At 43.0% G+C, this 17,753-nt stretch overlaps 1 protein-coding gene across 3 annotated transcripts in view; it reads right to left on the minus strand.

Moving 5' to 3' along the window:
* ENPP6 (ectonucleotide pyrophosphatase/phosphodiesterase 6) overlaps positions 1–17,753 on the minus strand; it is a 185,026-nt gene that overhangs the window by 26,840 nt on the left and 140,433 nt on the right. For all 3 annotated transcript variants that reach the window (XM_063705663.1, XM_063705664.1, XM_031010562.3), the window contains 3 exons: positions 8,650–8,761; positions 2,245–2,386; positions 1,342–1,521 (listed from right to left, as the gene is read on the minus strand). In XM_063705663.1, coding sequence (XP_063561733.1) covers positions 1,342–1,521; positions 2,245–2,386; positions 8,650–8,761 — 434 coding nt within the window. The remainder of the gene's footprint in view (positions 1–1,341; positions 1,522–2,244; positions 2,387–8,649; positions 8,762–17,753) is intronic.

Raw genomic sequence — 17,753 nt, forward strand, 5'->3', positions numbered from 1 at the left:
CCCCCATCTTGGCACTGTGGGAACTCAACCACACCCTCTGGTGGGGATCATTGTGGTCACTGACACATACACTGTCCTTGCAGTGGGCTCAGCATGCTTCCATATCCCTCACAGCAGCCAGGAGGCAGCTATGACAACACCACCATGCTCACATACAGGCAGGCAGAGAGGCCAGGGTGGGGAGCTTGTCTGGCTTCCAACTGAACACAGAGCTGGGAATGGTGGCTCCTGACATAAAGAGCTGGGCACTGCATACAGCCTCAGCTTCCTTCATTCTTTACCCTCTTGTTCCCCAACAGAAACAGATCAGCCTGGCAGCAGCCTCTTTCCTGAGAAAGGGCAGCCTAGGGATGCTGCTGATGCTCCCCAGATGTGCCTGAGAAGTGCTGCATTTGGGCCAATAATAAAACAGCCCTAGGCTGGGCGCGGTGGTTCACGCCTGTAATCCCAGCACTTTGGGAGGCCGAGGCAGGTGGATCACGAGGTCAGGAAATCGAGACCACCCTGGCTAACATGGTGAAACCCCGTCTCTACTAAAAAAAAAATACAAAAAAATTAGCTGGGCGTGGTGGCGGGCGCCTGTAGACCCAACTACCCAGGAGGCTGAGACAGGAGAATGGCATGAACCCGGGAGGCAAAGCTTGCAGTGAGCTGAGATAGCGCCACTGCACTCCAGCCTGGGCGACAGAGCGAGACTCCGTCTCAAAAACAAACAAACAAACGAACAGCCCTGGTGAGGGCCTGTATTATGCTTCCTTGATCTCATTTAATTCTCATGACATTCAGTGGAGTAGGTATCGTCATGCCCATTTCAGAGAAGAAAAAACAGAGACTTGATAGAGGTCACTCAGGGAGTGAGAGGTAAACTAGGTCATCTGTCTCCAGCATCCGAGCTCCTGACACTGCTCTGTATGTCAGTATTAAAACTACAAAGAAAGGCTGGGCGTGGTGGCTCACACCTGTAATCCCAGCACTTTGGGAGGCCGAGGCGGGTGGATCACCTGAGGTCAGGAGTTGGAGACCAGCCTGAGCAACATGGAGAAACCCTGTCTCTACTGAAAATACAAAATTAGCCGGGCATGGTGGCACACGCCTATAGACCCAGCTGCTCAGGAGGCTGAGGCAGGAGAATCACTTGAACCCGGGAGGCAGAGGTTGCAGTGAGCCGAGATCGCGCCATCGCACTCCAGCCTGGGCAATAAAAGTGAAACTCTGCCTCAAAAAAAGAAACAAACACACATACACAAAACAAAACAAAAAAACTACAAGGAAAAGACAGTGCAAATGGCAACACACGAGGGCCCACATGGCCCTCCTCCGCCCCCCACGGGGCTGTCTTGCCTCAGAGTGTTTCCCAGGGGCCGGCCAAAGGCTCACAACAGGCCCGCGGTCCTTCACTTGCTGCAGGTCATTCAGGCTGATGTACTTATTCAGCTCAATCACTTTGTCCATCCAGAAAATGTCGGTCATTCCATGATCCGAGAAAATAATGACGTTCAGGCGGTCCTGCAGGCCCCGCTCCTGTGGGGTGGGAAAAGACAGTCATTACGGCACCAACAGAGAGGCTCGTGCACTCAGAAAACCTTGTCAACTACAAATGATAGGAGAAAGGCTATCTCCTCAGTTCTGTGTTTAATCATCTACTATTTTGCCCTGGTGAGACCCAGTTCAAAACCACAACAGAAGCCCTTTGCGGAGGGGACTGTGAGGCTCAGTCCCACTCAATTCGTGCTGACACCTTACACAGCACTTTCAGCTTTTTAAGGTCGACCCTCTGCATCTTCTTTGGCTCTTTCAACAAACTTGTGTGCTGGTTTGAGAACTATCACGTGCCCATGTTACAGATATACAGGATAAAGCACAGGAAGGGAAAGCAAAGGTAAAAACAAAACTGAACACTTGTAGTCATTCAGCAAAAGCGTAAGGTAGAATCAGTACTGGAACCTGTCTACATGTCAAGCTGCTACCAAACTTATTAGGAGTCCACAGAGCTGGGTGTCTCTCCAGCTGAGCCAGGCGAGAAGGCACACCTAGGTCAGTCTCTCTCACTGGCCTGGCTGTGGAACAAAGGATCACTTGGTATCGCAGGAGGCATTGTGTGAAGCCAAGGGACTCGTCAAAGCCTGTGCTGGCCCAATCGGCCTTTAGCAGTAAGAGGGAAGATGTTGACAGGAGTGACTGTGGAGGAGACAAACAGAGGGTGACAGAGAGAAGGCCAGGCCATGTGTCTTTGCTTCAGGTCACCTGGATCCACTTGGTCATGTACTTCAGGACAGTGTCTACAGCCTTGAGGGCATCTTTCCTCTGCGGGGATGCAGGCCCGTAGTGGTGGCCTTCCACGTCAATGCGCTCATGGTATATGGCTGCCAGGTCGGCCCGGCCACTCCTGGAGGGACAGAGGAGAGAGGCATAGGTGAGGGAGGCCCCCACCAGCTTGCTCCCTTATCACCCCCATAGCACTCTCTGAAGGTGTTCACACCCCCTGAAACCTTGTCCCTGGGCCAGACAAAGCCAATACCCTAAAATAAATGAGGTCAGATCTCCAAGGGAGAAACACACACTGAACCAAGAATTGCTGGTCCTGAGCAATTCTTTGCAATCTTTGAACATAGAATTCGCAGTCTTTGAACATAGTGAAGCTTCCATAAAATCTGTCCTTTGGATAAGCCTCAGCATTTAGGTACGTGCACATTTAGCATTTCAGATGTGCCTGTTCACACAGTATGGCATCTGTTTAGGTGTCCACACTTCCAGAGTGGGCTTACATGTAGGGAAAAATCTGATTAAACTCAGTGGTGACTTACTATAGTGAGGAGTTTTCATGAATAAAGTTTACCATTGCATTAAAGTTTAATGAATGAACTAATTCTAGGTCTCTTCATGTTAGATACCTCACCTTAGTGCAGCACTCCTGTCCTGGTTTCCTTAAGGCTATTACTCTATTCACAAACCTCCACATCAGCCATTATGTATGACAATTTACCTGGTGGCTTTTGGTCAGGAAGCTGTCAACCTCAGATGCTGGGAATCCTGGATTTGTGATGCCTGTGATTCAGGGATTATACACGTGTCTTTTGTGAAAGGATTATACGTTGACATTTCATTGACTCATTAGGACCCTATGTCTTCAAGGGCTGAGACCTCTTGCCTGTCTGGAGTTTAGCTGACACATGCTTGCTTGCCAGCTGTTTTCCACAGGGATCTGGTTTCCATCCCAGGTCCGCTCATTTGCAATGAATTGTTTGGGTGAGGAGTGACGAGTAGTCATGCCTGCCCATCTACTACTGGCCATTGACAGCTCTAAGGTCCAGGAACCATTCCAGAAGGACATGTGGTCCCCAGCACAGTTACCTGAGAGCTGCAAGCGGTTCCTAGCCCTGGGGTTTCAGGAACACCTGAGTCTCCCATCACCTTATGATTCTGTCCTGATTTCTTTGCCATGTAAAAAGTTCTTAATGTTATTTCCATTTTTCTTACTAAAGTGGGTGACTATTAAGAAAAATGATCCAAAACTTAGAAATAAAGCCTACAGTATGATTGCCTGTCTTCTCAGTGCCATGGTGAGCACTGTCTAATAAGCTTGCTTGAGTCACCAGACTGAACTACTGATTGGAGTTCAGACTCCGGAAACGTAGCTGTTAACTTGTAGGAAACTGATAAGATGAAAATTATTTTTGTCTGATGGAGAAAGCAGCTCTAACATTATGGTTTGATTATCCTCTATATTATTAAGCATATCTGCATCAAACAATAATTATCACTCATCATTCTCCATCCTTCTGTTTCTTGGTGTGTGTGTGTGTGTGTGTGTGTGTGTGTGTGTGTGTGTGTGTCTCATTTTCTCCTTATAAGCAACTTTGTCATGCTCCTGGTTCCCCTCAGCAAGAAACTATGTTGAACCTTGGCATATTCCTCATACCCAGATGTGCTGAGCATATGACAAGTCTTAATTTTGAAAATTCTCTTTTGACAGGGTCATTGGAACTAGACAAATTTGGGATCAAACTCTGGCTTCTCTTCTAACTAACTTCGAGGCCTCAGATGAATGGCAAGATTATCTCCAAGCCTCCGTCTTCCCATCTGAAAAACCTACTTGATATGGTTTGGCTGTGTCCCCACCCAAATCTCATCTTGAATTGTAGCTCCCATAGTCCCTATGTGTTGTGGGAGGGATCCGGTGGGAGGTGATTGGAGCATGGGGGCTATTCTCATGATATTGCTATTCTCATGATCGTGAGTGAGTTCCCATGAGATCTGATGGTTTTATAAAGGGCTTTCCCCCCTTTTGCTTGGCACTTCTCCTTGTTGCTGCCATGTGAAGAAGGACATGTCTGCTTTCCCTTCTGCCATAATTGTAAGTTTCCTGAGGCCTCCCCAGCCCTGTAGAACTGCGAGTCAATTAAATCTCTTCCCTTTACAAATTAACCAGTCTTAGGTATGCCTTTATTAGCAGCAAGAGAACGAACTGATACACTACTCAAAGGGTAACATGGTGTATTAAACAAGCTGATGTGTATAAAGCACTTGACACATAGTAAAAGGGAGGGGAGGGGAAGAAATGCCTCCCATTTCTCTCTTCCTTCCAGGTGGCCCTAGATCGCTTTTCCTGAGTATGTGGCTGAGCAGGCATGAGGAGCCAGTCTCCTAGCCCCAGCCTGATTCCTGCTCCTTCTTCCCTGTACTCTACAGGGAGGAGGGACCAGGCCAGGACAGGGGAGCTGGCTTCCTGGTGGCCTGTGGAAAGAGTTGTGTCATCTATTCCTTCATTAGTCCAGGCACCACTGAGGCTCTGGGATCCTGAAGGCAGTCCTTTAGAGCTGTCTTCAGTAGCCTGGAGCTTGACAAAGGACCATTCTATACACAGCCTATGGCTGTGCCCACTGTTCTGGCAGCCAAGTTGTTTCCTGACACTTTTGTGAGGCTGCACAGTGAGTCTGCTCTACAAGCCTGGAAGCAGTTGTCCGGCCCACTGTGACCCCCTGCTCTCCTCCACCCACCCCATGAGCCATTCAAGGCTTATTTCAGCTTTAGCACCATGCACCTTTTCCCGCCCACTGAACCACGAATATCCTGCAAATAGGACTTCCAGGAGGATGGGAGTAAGTGATGCAGATCACAAACCCTGCTTCCTTTTCAGCCAGGATAAAGGGCCGTGTGTGCGGGGCGCTGCCTGCAGACTGCCCATGTGTGGTGGGAGGCACATGGCTCCAGTGCCTGGGCTGCAGGCTGCAGACACACGACACCTGAGCAGGCTGCAGAACCCCAGGCCTTAGGATGGCCCCAAAGAGAACACTTGCAAAGAGGCGCGTCTTGGACTCCCTGTCGCTGTCTCAATTTCAGGATGTCTTAGAGGTGTGAGCTGGCAGAGACCAGGGTAGAGGACTGAGGAGTTGACCCTGGAGTGGTTCTCAGGCACCGTGTCCCCAAGGCAGGAGGCCTCCAGAGACTGGGCCCTAAGCCGCTGTGGAAAGAGCTGGGCTCTTGCTCCACCACTGGCTGGCTTGTGAGGTCCAAGGAGAAGTATTTAACCTTCAGAGAGCCAGTGGCCTCTTTTGTAAGGTGGGGAGAGCAATGCCTACACAATACCATGGACATGAGAACCAAGTGGGTTACTGGAAATCAAGCCCATTGACACAATACTAGCCAATGGCTGTTAAAGCACTAATTCCCTTCCCTCCTCCTTTTCCCTATTCTAGAAGTTGTCCAGATTCAAAGGTAGCATTTCACAAGGATATGTCTGGGGTCAGTAATGCGTTATGAGCACTGGAAGGCAATGCCTGGATCAAACTTGGGTGAGGGATTATCTTTCCTACCACAGGCTGACATAGATCCTCTGCTGAAATGTCCCTGAGCAGACCTCTATGTTCAAGATCTTAGCAGCCTCTCCTGCTTTCTGTCAAAGCCCATCTATCCTGGGTTCCATTCTCTCTGCCTCTCAAGTTAATAGCAAAGTGGATTAAAAAACACACTCTGTGCGTCTTGTAGTGACTTGGAGAAATGTGTGTGCATGTTTGGACACTCACGTATGAAAACTCCAAGTGTTCCTCAAATTATAGTTAGGAATTTGCAGTAGAGCTGAACAGAAGTCAAGAGGTGAGCTGTGGCATTCTAGACATGCTCCTCTTTTAGGGGTCTCTGATGGACAGACCAATAATCCTACATCTTTGCTAGACACACATACCAAGAGACTTAATGATTCCTTTGAGCCACATGATTGCATGGACAAGCTACTACAGGCAAAGTGCTCTTGACTGGTCTAGACTGTTCTAGACTGGACATCTTCTTCACTCACCTCATTCCTGAAGGGGACAAAGGTTAGATTTCTTTCAAAGAAAAATGTTGACCCACAACTTTCAGGCCTTTATTATTCTTTGTAAGAAGGTGATGAGACATGTTCTAATAATAACACACAGGTTGGCTGAAGGAGGGGCTTCCTGTGTCTTCAGGGGAGGCCCAAGTCATCTCACTGTCTTCCACAGGCAGTATCATCCAGCCTATTCTTATTCTTTTCTTTCTCGCATGTCAAGAGCTTCCTAGCTTTAGAGGTAGTGGGTCTCCATCTTTCCACCTACTACCCAAAGGGGCTGTTTCTGGTGGCCCTGTTAACTTTGGCAATATGAAGACCCCATGAGACAATTACACTGACCTGGTTTCCATCCGACCAAGGCCTTCACTGCTTCCAGGGCATCATTCTTATTGCAGACCATGTGAATGCCAACCCATGGAGCTCAAGGCCATCTACATAGACCACAATATAAATATGTGGAGCTGGGCAGTATGGTAATGCCAGGGCACATTAGGTGGCGGCCTAGCTGGGGACACTTTCCTGGGCTTCCGGTTCTTTGTAGCCCTTTCTTCCTGGTGGAACCCAATACCTATGGTAGACACACACTCATACCCCACCATCACTACCACCACCACCACCACAACCACCACCACCACCACCACCACCACCACCAGAACCTTCCCCATTCCTAAATATTCTCCAAGGTAAAGATGCATTTCCATAGCTTCTCTAGAGGAAACAGAGCCCAGCACTTATTCCCTGCTGCATGCTGGTGTCTCTCAGGACAGGGAAGTCTGCTTAGACTGGCCAGCTAGTAGGCCAGTGCCAACCTGGGATTCTCATGGCTGTGCGCTCTGTGCTCACCCACCTGTGAATCACTGGGCAGTACAGAGTGACAATCCATCAGCTGTTAAGATAAGATGAATGCAAAAAGGATGTCATTGCCAAGCAGACTGTTGGGTTATCTGTATGACAACTCTAACCCGAAATTTCATATTTGGCACAGCCATGGCCTGTGGGGATGGCTGGCATTCTGGATATGTTGGAAACAGCATTGGTTAGACATGGAGCAATGTCCAAGTGCCAGCCCCACTCATCTGCTACACGTGCTGTGCTATTCTGCTTCACTCGCACAAAACTAGACTGCAGCGCAATATCCTGGCTCATCCTTGTGTGGTTCTCCAGCACTCACGGGCAATTATTTCTCCATTTCGATGTGTTTTAAACCTGTTTTCTCTCCGACCTGTCAATGAGAGCATGAACCTTTATGTGCCCCCACCTCCCTGGACCCTCTTGATAGGTTTCGTGGAAGTGGAATCATTCTAAGAAGCAGTGAAGGCAGGGTGCTGTTTTCTGCTTTCACAGCTCTGTGGGGGTGGCTGCTGCTCACCATGGCGTCGGAGGGGCGTGGCAAGAAGAAAATCTATGATTGGTCAGCTCTGTATCTGAGGCAGTCTTAGTGACAGGCCCTTTCATGTGGCTCGTGCTAGTGCTCTGTACACTGTGCCTGGGTATGTTGGTTCTCGGATATGCCCAGCTTGAAACCAGGCTCCTTTTCTTGGGGGGATGAAGGTCCTGTCCCCAGTCTCTTTGCTCTGATTATGGTGGGTCTTCTGCCTGACGCACACGGGAAACCCATTCAGTGGCCACAGTGACCTCAAGTCCACTCCTGGAAACTCAAAAGCCCCCAGCATCTGTAACCTCTCGGTTGCTGATCTCTACTTAATGCAAACTCCCACTTGGGCTCCCACCTTGACTTCCACTTCCAGAGATTTCTGAGACTGACTTGAGGCTTTGTCCTGAACTGTCTTGATCAGTGTCCTTGACAGACTCTTGCGTGCTATACAAGAGAGCATTACTAATTCCTACATTTTTCAAATTGTGTGTCATGGTTCCATGTGGGAGGGAAAAAACAGATTTTGTGTTCCAATATACCCATGCATTTTGTACATGGGTACAAGAAGGGGGTAGGGTAGGCAATTTTCCAAAACTTATTTGACCACATATCCTTCCTTTTTGCCAAATACTGATTAGTACCTTCAGAGACACAATTGTTCACTGACTAATGCTTAGGGAAATGATGACATTTATATTGTTTCTCCGTTGTTTAACAACATAAAAAAGGAGATTCAAACCCTTAGGGATTTTCCTGCTCTCAGTTCAACATTTCCAGAGATTGCCCCTGCCTGAAATCACTTGCTCACAATTACTCCCTACTAGCAGTTAACAATCACCATGCAAGACGCTCACCAACTCTCTGACATTATTTCATCTCCACCAAGCCCTCTTAGTTCACTTTAGGATCCATGATCAGTCCTGGAAACAAGGAAGAAAATGGTGTGGCTAGAGTTTGGGACACTTACTTGAAGGAGTCAAGAGCATCGCTGACTGCATTGGCAAAATTGATATCCGTTGGGACATTTTTATATTCTAGGCAGTAGGTGGGTCTGACACCCAGAATCTCAACCTCACAGCCTGAGAAGGAAAAAGATGGCAAATAGTTACTCTCTTCAATAAGCAACGTCAAGTTATGAGCCTATTTCAGGAAGCAAACACCATTAATCAAAATCAAAAATAAAAATGTTGCGTATTTTTATGAACTAAAATAACTTATTGCTAATAAGTGGTGTATTTAACTGCAATTTTGCATAACCGGAGCAGAGGTTCTCAAATGTCATTCCTATGCAACACTGGCGTCCCACATCAGAGACTGGCAAAAATTAGACCACAACTGTCTTTCCCAATTTGAAACAAAACACAATCAATATATACAAATACATCAACTGAAAATTTCTTCAATAGATTTTTCATGAATCTAAGGCTTTCATGAAAACAAAGTCTTCTAGTGTACTTTTGCCTCTTCTAGAATCAAGTATTAGGTAGCATCTGATTAGTCAGAGGATTATAAAATAAATATTTTACTATCCTGTGGCATTATACAAAAGCTAACTGGACTTAGAGTTAGCTTGCCAAAGTGGCAAGCTAAAAATCGGTGAGTTCAAGCAATGGGGTCTGCGCCGTATCCTTGCCTGGCCCAAAACAGAGTGAAAGAATCAAACTCATTCCGATGTGAACAGACTCAGCTTTTCTGCCCCAGACTCCTGGACAAGTAGAAGTAGTTGCTCTGCCGAGGAGACACCCATCCGTATTAGGGAACATAGAACAGGAGAGGGATGTGCCCACCTCGGTTTCCGCTAGTTGAGTAAATATTTATTGGGCATTTACTATGACCTAGTCACTATGTTCAGACGTACTGGAAACAGGAATGGATCTGGTAGGGTCTCCTTCCGGGAGCATCCCAGAGTTTAGTCTAGTGGGAGGGGACACAGGAAAGTGTGTGGTATGTGAAGTCTAAAGGGAGGTGCATGCTTCCTGGGTGTTGTGGGAATCAGATGAAGGGCACTGACTTCAGGCATCACTTCTTCCTGAAAGCCTTCCTCAGGTCCCGATGTTGGCCTCAGTTTTGTAGATTTAGCCACGGCAATGGGATGCAGGTGGGCTGGGAGGAAGTCCCAGGCAAAGACAGCAGCTTGACCAAAGGTTCAGAGAACTTCTGAGCAATACTGTATGTGTAGAGAACTGTTAAGTACCATAAAATGCCAGACAATGGTGCCAGGAGACCAGATGCTGCTCTTTCCTGTAGCCCAGGGAAAATGACTTCCAAGGTGAGGTAAGTAAAAGTGGGACAGAGGGAGTGCAGGAGGAAAGGAGGAAGGAGTCCCTGTCAGGAAGCACATCAACCCCACCCCTGGGTACATCTGCCAGCTGGTTACAGCTGATTTAAAAGATGATAGGGCAGCCTCCAGAAAGCATCCCTTCATCTGGCATACTATAGCAAGACCTGGGTGTGTCATGAGAGACCCTACTGCTTTCTGCTTGATACGTTGGGTTCAGGGAGAGCAAGGGCCCCTACAATAACTGCGACAGAACTAGAAAAGCAGGAAGTTTCCTTTTCCGAAACATGTTTTTTGAGAGGGAAAAATAGGCTAGGTGACCCAGAAATAAATACTGCTCATGACTTCCAGGAAAATATTCATTAGAGTAAGAAATGTCAGTGGAATCTTGAATGACTATATCACTTTAGATACCAGTGTTTTATCTGTTGAAGGTGATTTGTGAATTGTTATTGCTCTCTCAAAGCTATTTTTTCTGTATCCACCTTGTGCTCAGTGCCAGAAACCCCAAAGCAAATAAGATATCACCCACCCTTTAAAAGTTTAACAGTCATGTACAGTGTGACCAGGTGTCTGCTTCTAGCATCTCTGACACATCTGTATGTAAATTGTAAGTAATGCAGTATGACCATGGTTTTTGCAGATAAGAGAAACACATCCTTTTTGGTGTTTGCACATAATATAAAACTATAAATGTTTTTGGTATGAGCAACAATAAATATGTTTGTTAATGTTATCAAACAGATGTTCTCTTAATACCTTTACTTAAATAAAATGAATCTGGACTTAACGCTGGCATAGTAATATATTTCACCTGAGAAATTTGCCCTTGCCTCAGGTTAAAGTAGAAAACAAACTTTTTCTTACTGATTAATTACATGTAAAATTCTATAGTACAGGTAGAGGCAGTATGTGTCAAAGTGGAGCTGTTGTTACGGTGCTATGGACTTCTTTATTTTCAAAAAATATAATTAATTTTAATTTAAACAAACATCATGGCAGCAGCCTACCGTGGCTACCTAGGCTAAAGGTAGGATAGGAGAATCAAGAGAAATTCCCCCAAAGTACACAAACTCTTCACTGAGTGCAAAGCAACAGTTTTATCAAAGACTAAGGACATACATCAGAGTGGAAAGGGATCTTCCAACTTGCAGAAAGCTGTAGACAATGCTGGAGAGAAAAAGAATTCCTCAACGACCCAAGAATTTGGCAGCATGAATTCTCTATGTAAAGCACTGGACAAATCGCAAGACTTGCTAAAGTGATCATCCTTATCATTTCTCACCTGTGACACTAGCGGAAAAATGAATCTAACTAAATCTTCAAGAAAGCCCAGACCCAGCTCAGCTACAGATTAGATTGATTTGGATGCCACCCTAGAGGAATGAAATAGGAAGAAATATGGTCTTTCTGGGGAAAATATTATTTACCATATTATCTCTATTGTTCTTTCTCACACAATGTCCAACATACAATAAAAAATCATGAAACATGCTAAAAACAGTAAAACGTGCCCCATAATTAAGAGAAAAAATAATCAACAGAATCAGATCCATAGATGGCACAATTGTCAGTGAGAAAGGTTAAACATAAAACACATTTTTAAAAAAGATTATTGACTAAATCAAAATTGATAACAATATATTATGGACTTTACAACATATGTAAAAGTAAAACATATGACAATAAGAATATAAAAAGTGCATATGTGGACAAATGGCATTATATAATAAAATTTTAAAACTCATGTCATTTGTGAATATTATTTTAAAGTAGATGTAAGTAAGTTATAGATGTGTGTTGAAATGTCTAGAATAAACATTAGGAAAAAAACAATAAAATCTAAGATTAATAAAGAAGATATGATAGAATTCTAAAAGTACTCAATTAGTGAAAAAAAGATAGGAAAGGAGAAACAGAGGAACAAAAACAGTTAAGACAAGTAAAAAAACAGTATGAAGATGAGAGTTTTAAACTCCAAAACATCAATAATTACATCAAAAATAAATGGACTAAATATGTTATTTAAAAGGCAGAGGTGGGTCAGACTGAATAAAAAAGCAAGACCTGAGGTCAGGAGCTTGAGACTGGCCTGGCCAACAAGGTGAAACCCTGCCTCTACTAAAAATATAAAATTAGCCAGGCGTGGTGCTGTGTGCCTGTATTCCCAGCTACTTGGGAGGCTGAGGCAGGAGAATCCCTTGAACCTGGGGGGTGGAGGTTGCAGTGAGCTGAGATTGCGCCATTGCACTCCAGCCTGGGCAACAAGAGCGAAACTCCATATCAAAATAATTTTTAAAAAATCGTTAAGACTAAGTGATAACTATTAAGGTAGTTACGTGAAAATATTTTATGGAAGAATAAGGTGTACACTTAGCATTTTTAAAGTAATAATCTGGGTCTAAAGTTCCAAATTATGTCAACAGAAATTGGGAGAGAGGGCCAGGGAAGGAAGAGAAAGCATCTTCATTGTTGATGAAGGGAAGGGATAGTCAATATATAATGTTTCATTCTAGATATTGATTTAAAAGATTTGAATATACAGAACAGCATAGCTTTTGAGTCATCAAGGAAAAAAACAAAAAAAAATCGATCAAATATCAAAGTACATATAAGCGAATAAAAGGAAGCAACCAGGAAGCATTAATACTGAATGAATAAAAAAGGAGAAAACCAAATTTATTAATTTCAAAATTATTGTGAATAGATTAAACTCTACTTTTTTTTGAGGCAGAGTCTCACTCTGTCACCCAGGCTGGAGTGCAGTGGCATGATCTCGGGTCACTGCAACTTCCACCTCCCGGGTTCAAGCAATTCTCCCACCTCAGCTTCCTGAGTAGTTGGGATTACAGGCATATGCCACCATGCCTGGCTAATTTTTGTATTTTTAGTAGACACGAGGTTTCACCATGATGGCCAGGCTGGTCTCAAACTCCTGATCTCAAGTGATCTGCCTGCCTCAGCCTCTCAAAGTGCTGGAATTACAGGCATGAGCCACCATGCCTGGGCAGTTAGCCTATTTTTAAAGAATGTCAAGATGACGTAAGAAATAAAATCCAACTTTATTTACAAAATGCACATTTGAAATAAAATGACACAGAAGAATAGATATGAAAGAATAGGCAAAAAAAAAAAAAAACCTACACACAAAAAGAAATCTTGGAAATATAACGTGCAAAATTGCAACTTGGTGGAAAACTTTCATGACAGTTCAAGACATAAAGAATAAATACAAATCTAGAGGATTTGAATGTTAGTATCAATAGGCTGGATTCAATAGATATTGAAAAGTTTATCTTATTAGCAGAGAATGTGCATTATTTTCAAATATAACTGTTGAAAAAACTGATCATATTCTGGTCAAAAAGAAAATCTCAGTAACTTCCAAAAAGCAGAATTTTTGTAGGCCACAATGCATACTATCTGATCATAGGTAATAAAATTAGGAATTAGTCATGATAATTAACTACCAATAAATCTAACTGCCTATAAATTAAAAAGAAACCCTTATGTAACTTGATGTAAAGAGGAAATGAAAACTTCACTGACAGGCTAGTTATTAACAACAGTGAAAACTCTACATTTTTCAAAACTTCAAGGGATGCATTTTCATTTAGGTGAGAAGCAAATCAGGAATGCTATCATCACCATGGTAATTTATTATTATTACTGTTATAGAACTTCTCGAACAGGAAAGAGAAATAAGAAATGAATGCTGGAAATCAGGAGGCATGTAAGCGTTCCTCTATTGGAACATTTTGAAAACTTTTTGTCTGTAATCTGTGGAAAAATGCACTGACGTAGTACACAAACACCCCCCCAACACACACACACACACACACACACACACACCAGAAACAAAATTTCACCAAATTATAGGCAATGTACATGAATACTTTCTTCTTCTATTCTGTTCTGTGTTTTTAAAAAAATGCTTGTTAGCATTCCATAAGTAGGTTTCAGCTTATGGATCAAGTGAACTCCCATCCACTACGGATCAAGACCTGTGTTTGAAAAATACACCTAGACGTGGATTTCAGGGTCACTGTTATCCATTGAGACTAAGGTTGTTATGAAACTCAGACAACTTCTAGGGTCTACATGCTTTGCCCAGCAAATTACTGCTAGAAACATACTCTAAAAAATAAAGTTGTATATACAAGCATCTTTATTACAATATTATTTATAAAACTGAGAAGCAATTTAAACATTTGATAATAGAGGTATGGTTAAATTATAGCATATCCACATAATGAAGTAATATGCAGGCATTAAAATAATTATGCCATTTTATTTAGTGGCATAATATTTTGAAAGAAAAAAGCTACAAAATAGTATATAACGGATGATCTCCTTTTTGGAAGTATTTAAAGCAGGTTTATGTCCAAAAAAGAGTAGAAGTAAATACAACAAAATAGAAGAAAGGACACAATTTCAATGACTGGTTTGGCAGACTTTTTTTGGTTGATTGAAGTGATTCCAAACTCCCTTCTCTGTTTCTATTTTGTCGAATATAAAGAGGAAAACTTCCTCACTTCCTCAGGTCCCCTTGTGGGTAGGAATTGTCATTTGACTTAGAAGTGGCATTGAGATTGGGTGAGGAGCTTTGGGTGGGAAGCTTTACTTCCTCATGAAAGACAAGGTGTGCTGCTGGCCAAGCTACTCTCTTCTCCAGTTTGGAATGCGGTTGTGAGGGCAGGATCCCTGGGTCTGCAGCAGCTGCCTTGAAACTATAGGGCAACAAGCATGAGGATAAGCCGATATGCTGAAATGGGCAAGGGATATAAAGAGCCTGGGTTTTGGCCAGGCGCGGTGGCTCACGCCTGTAATCCCAGCACTTTGGGAGGCCGAGGCGGGTGGATCACGAGGTCAGGAAATCAAGACCATCCTGGCTAACACGGTGAAACCCCGTCTCTACTAAAAACACAAAAAATTAGCCGGGCGTGGTGGCGGGCGCCTGTAATCCCAGCTACTCGGGAGGCTGAGGCAGGAGAATGGCGTGAACCCGGGAGGCGGAGCTTGCAGTGAGCCGAGATCGCACCACTGCACTCCAGCCTGGGCGACAGAGCGAGACTCCGTCTCAAAAAAAAAAAAAAAAAAAAAAAAGAGCTTGGGTTTTAAAAATGACGTTGGTCAGTGTCTGAACCACATAAAGCACTCCTTGTTATATGATACAAATCAATTCCTTTGTGTTTATCCAGTCTAAACTACATTCTATATCATTTGCAGCAGACAAGTCCTAACTGACAGAGAGAGAGTGGTGACTTTCTATTCTTATTATTACTTATCTGAATGGAACTAACTTTTCTAAAATAAATGTTGCTTTTGTCATAAGGAACCAAAACTTATTTTGTAGTGTTAACTTCCAACCGCCTTGTAATATGCCAATTAGGACACAGAAGTTCCGTTATGTGACTGTATCACTATTTATCTATCCTAAAGTTGTTGAACATTTGGGTCATTGCCAGTGTTCAAATATAGTAGATAATGCCGACAGAAACATTTCTGTACACTTTCTTTGGTGCTCATAGGTATGCATTTCTGTTAGGATACGCGCATGAAGGGAAGAGCTCGATTTGGGGGACGTATACAGTCAACTTTATAAGATAATGTCAAAGAGTTTTGTAAAGCTATTGTTTCAACTTGCTTCCACCAGCACTTTTTCTTTCTTTCTTTCCTTCTTTCTTTCTTTCTTTCTTTCTTTCTTTCTTTCTTTCTTTCTTTCTTTCTTTCTTTCTTTCTTTCTTTTTCTTTCTTTCTTTCTTTCTTTCTTTCTTTCTTTCTTTCTTTCTCTTTCTTTCTTTCTTTCTTTCTTTCTTTCTTTCTTTCTTTCTTTCTTTCTTTCTTTCTTTCTTCCTCCCTTCCTTCCTTCCTTCCTTTCTCTCTCCTCTCTCTCTTTCTTCTTTCTTTCTTTCTTTTCTTTCTTCTTTCTTTTTTTTTGAGATGGAGTCTCCCTCTGTCACCCAGGCTGGAGTGCAGTGAGTGATCTTAGCTCACTGCAATCTCTGCTCCTGGGTTCAAGCGATTCTCCTGCCTTAGCCTCCCTGAGTAGCTGGGACTACAGGCACCTTTCACCATGCCCAGCTAATTTTTTTTTTTTTGTATTTTTAGTAGAGATGAGATTTCACCATGTTGGCCAGGCTGGTCTTGAACTCTTGACCTCAGGTGATCCACCTGCCTTGGCCTCCCAAAGTGCTGGGATCACAGGTGTGAGCCACCACGCCCGGCCTCTACCAGCACTTTCTAAGACTCAGTTGCTCCATCCTCATCAACACTTGGATTTGTTGGTTTTCAAAATTACCCATTTTCCATTTCAGTGTCTTTGACTGTCAAGAGTCTGTAAAGAAACAAGGACAAATAGAACACACACACACACACACACACACATATATATATGTAAAGAGGTGTATTATGAGGAATTGGCTTCCACAATTATGGAGGCTGAGAAGTCCCACCATCTGCCATCAACAAGCTGGAGATCTAGGAAACCTGGTGGTTGTAATTCAGTCCTAATTCAGCCCTAATTCAGTCCTAATTCAGCCCTAATTCAGTCTGAAGGCCTGAGAACCAGGAGCACTGAGGGCAGAAGATGGATGTCCCAGCGGAAGCGATTAAGTAGGAAGGAGTGACTCCTTCCCTCCTAAGCCTTTTGTTCTATTCAGGCCCTCAAGGGATTGGATGATGGCCACCCACACTGGGGAGGGAAAAATACATTACTGAGTCCACTGATTCAAACGTCAATCTCAACTGGAAACCCCCAACAGAAACACACAGAAATAATATTTAATCTGGGGACCCCTCTACCTGTCAAGTTGACACATAAAAATAACCATCACAGTGGGTATGATGAGTTCTCACATTGTAGTTTTATTTTGCTTTTTTTTTTTTTTTGCTAACAAGGCTGAATGTCTTTACATATGTTTATTGACCATTGGGATACCCAATCACGTAAAGTGTTAGCTCATATTTTTCTATTGAGTTGACTTTTTCCTTTTTATTTATAGGAATTGTGCGTATGTTCCAGATATCAACTTGTTGTTTGTTTTATTTCCTCATACTTTGTAATTATTTTTGTCCTTTCTAGTAATGTCTTTTCATAAAGAGAAGCTTCTAATTTTAATGACTTCATCAGTCATTTTTCTACACTGTTAGTGCTATCTTTTCCTGCTTAAGAAATATTCTTCTTATCTAAAGTCATGAAGATATTCACCTATGTTTTCTTTCTTCAGTTCCAAATTTTTCTAAACATAGAAGCCTTATGTTTTTCACTTTACATTTAGATCTACAATCCATCAGGAATTACCTAGAATTAATTTTCATATATGGTATTAGATAGGAGTCAGAAGATGTATATATAGATACACATATATACATATATACACACATATATATACATATATACATATACACACACACACACACATATATATATATAAAATCTCCAATTGATCTATCATAATTTTTTGGAGACTATCTTTTATCACTTTGTGGCAGTGTCACTGTCATAAATCAGATATTGGATCATATGTTTGTGGGTTTATTTCAGGAATTTCTGACCTTTACCCTTAGTCTATTTAACTATTCTTGTGGAAATACAATTTGTCTTACTTTTTGTAGTTTAAAGTAGGTCTGTATCTATTAATGGAGTAAATCTTCCTGTTTTGTTCATCTGACTCTAAATAGTTTCAGCTATTCTGGAGTCTGCATTTCATATAAATTTTAGAATCAACCTGTCAATTCACACACACACACACACACACACACACACACACACACACACACACCCACACACA

Source organism: Gorilla gorilla, chromosome 3 (assembly GCF_029281585.2).
Source record: "Gorilla gorilla gorilla isolate KB3781 chromosome 3, NHGRI_mGorGor1-v2.1_pri, whole genome shotgun sequence".
Classification (NCBI taxonomy): Eukaryota; Metazoa; Chordata; class Mammalia; order Primates; family Hominidae; genus Gorilla; species Gorilla gorilla.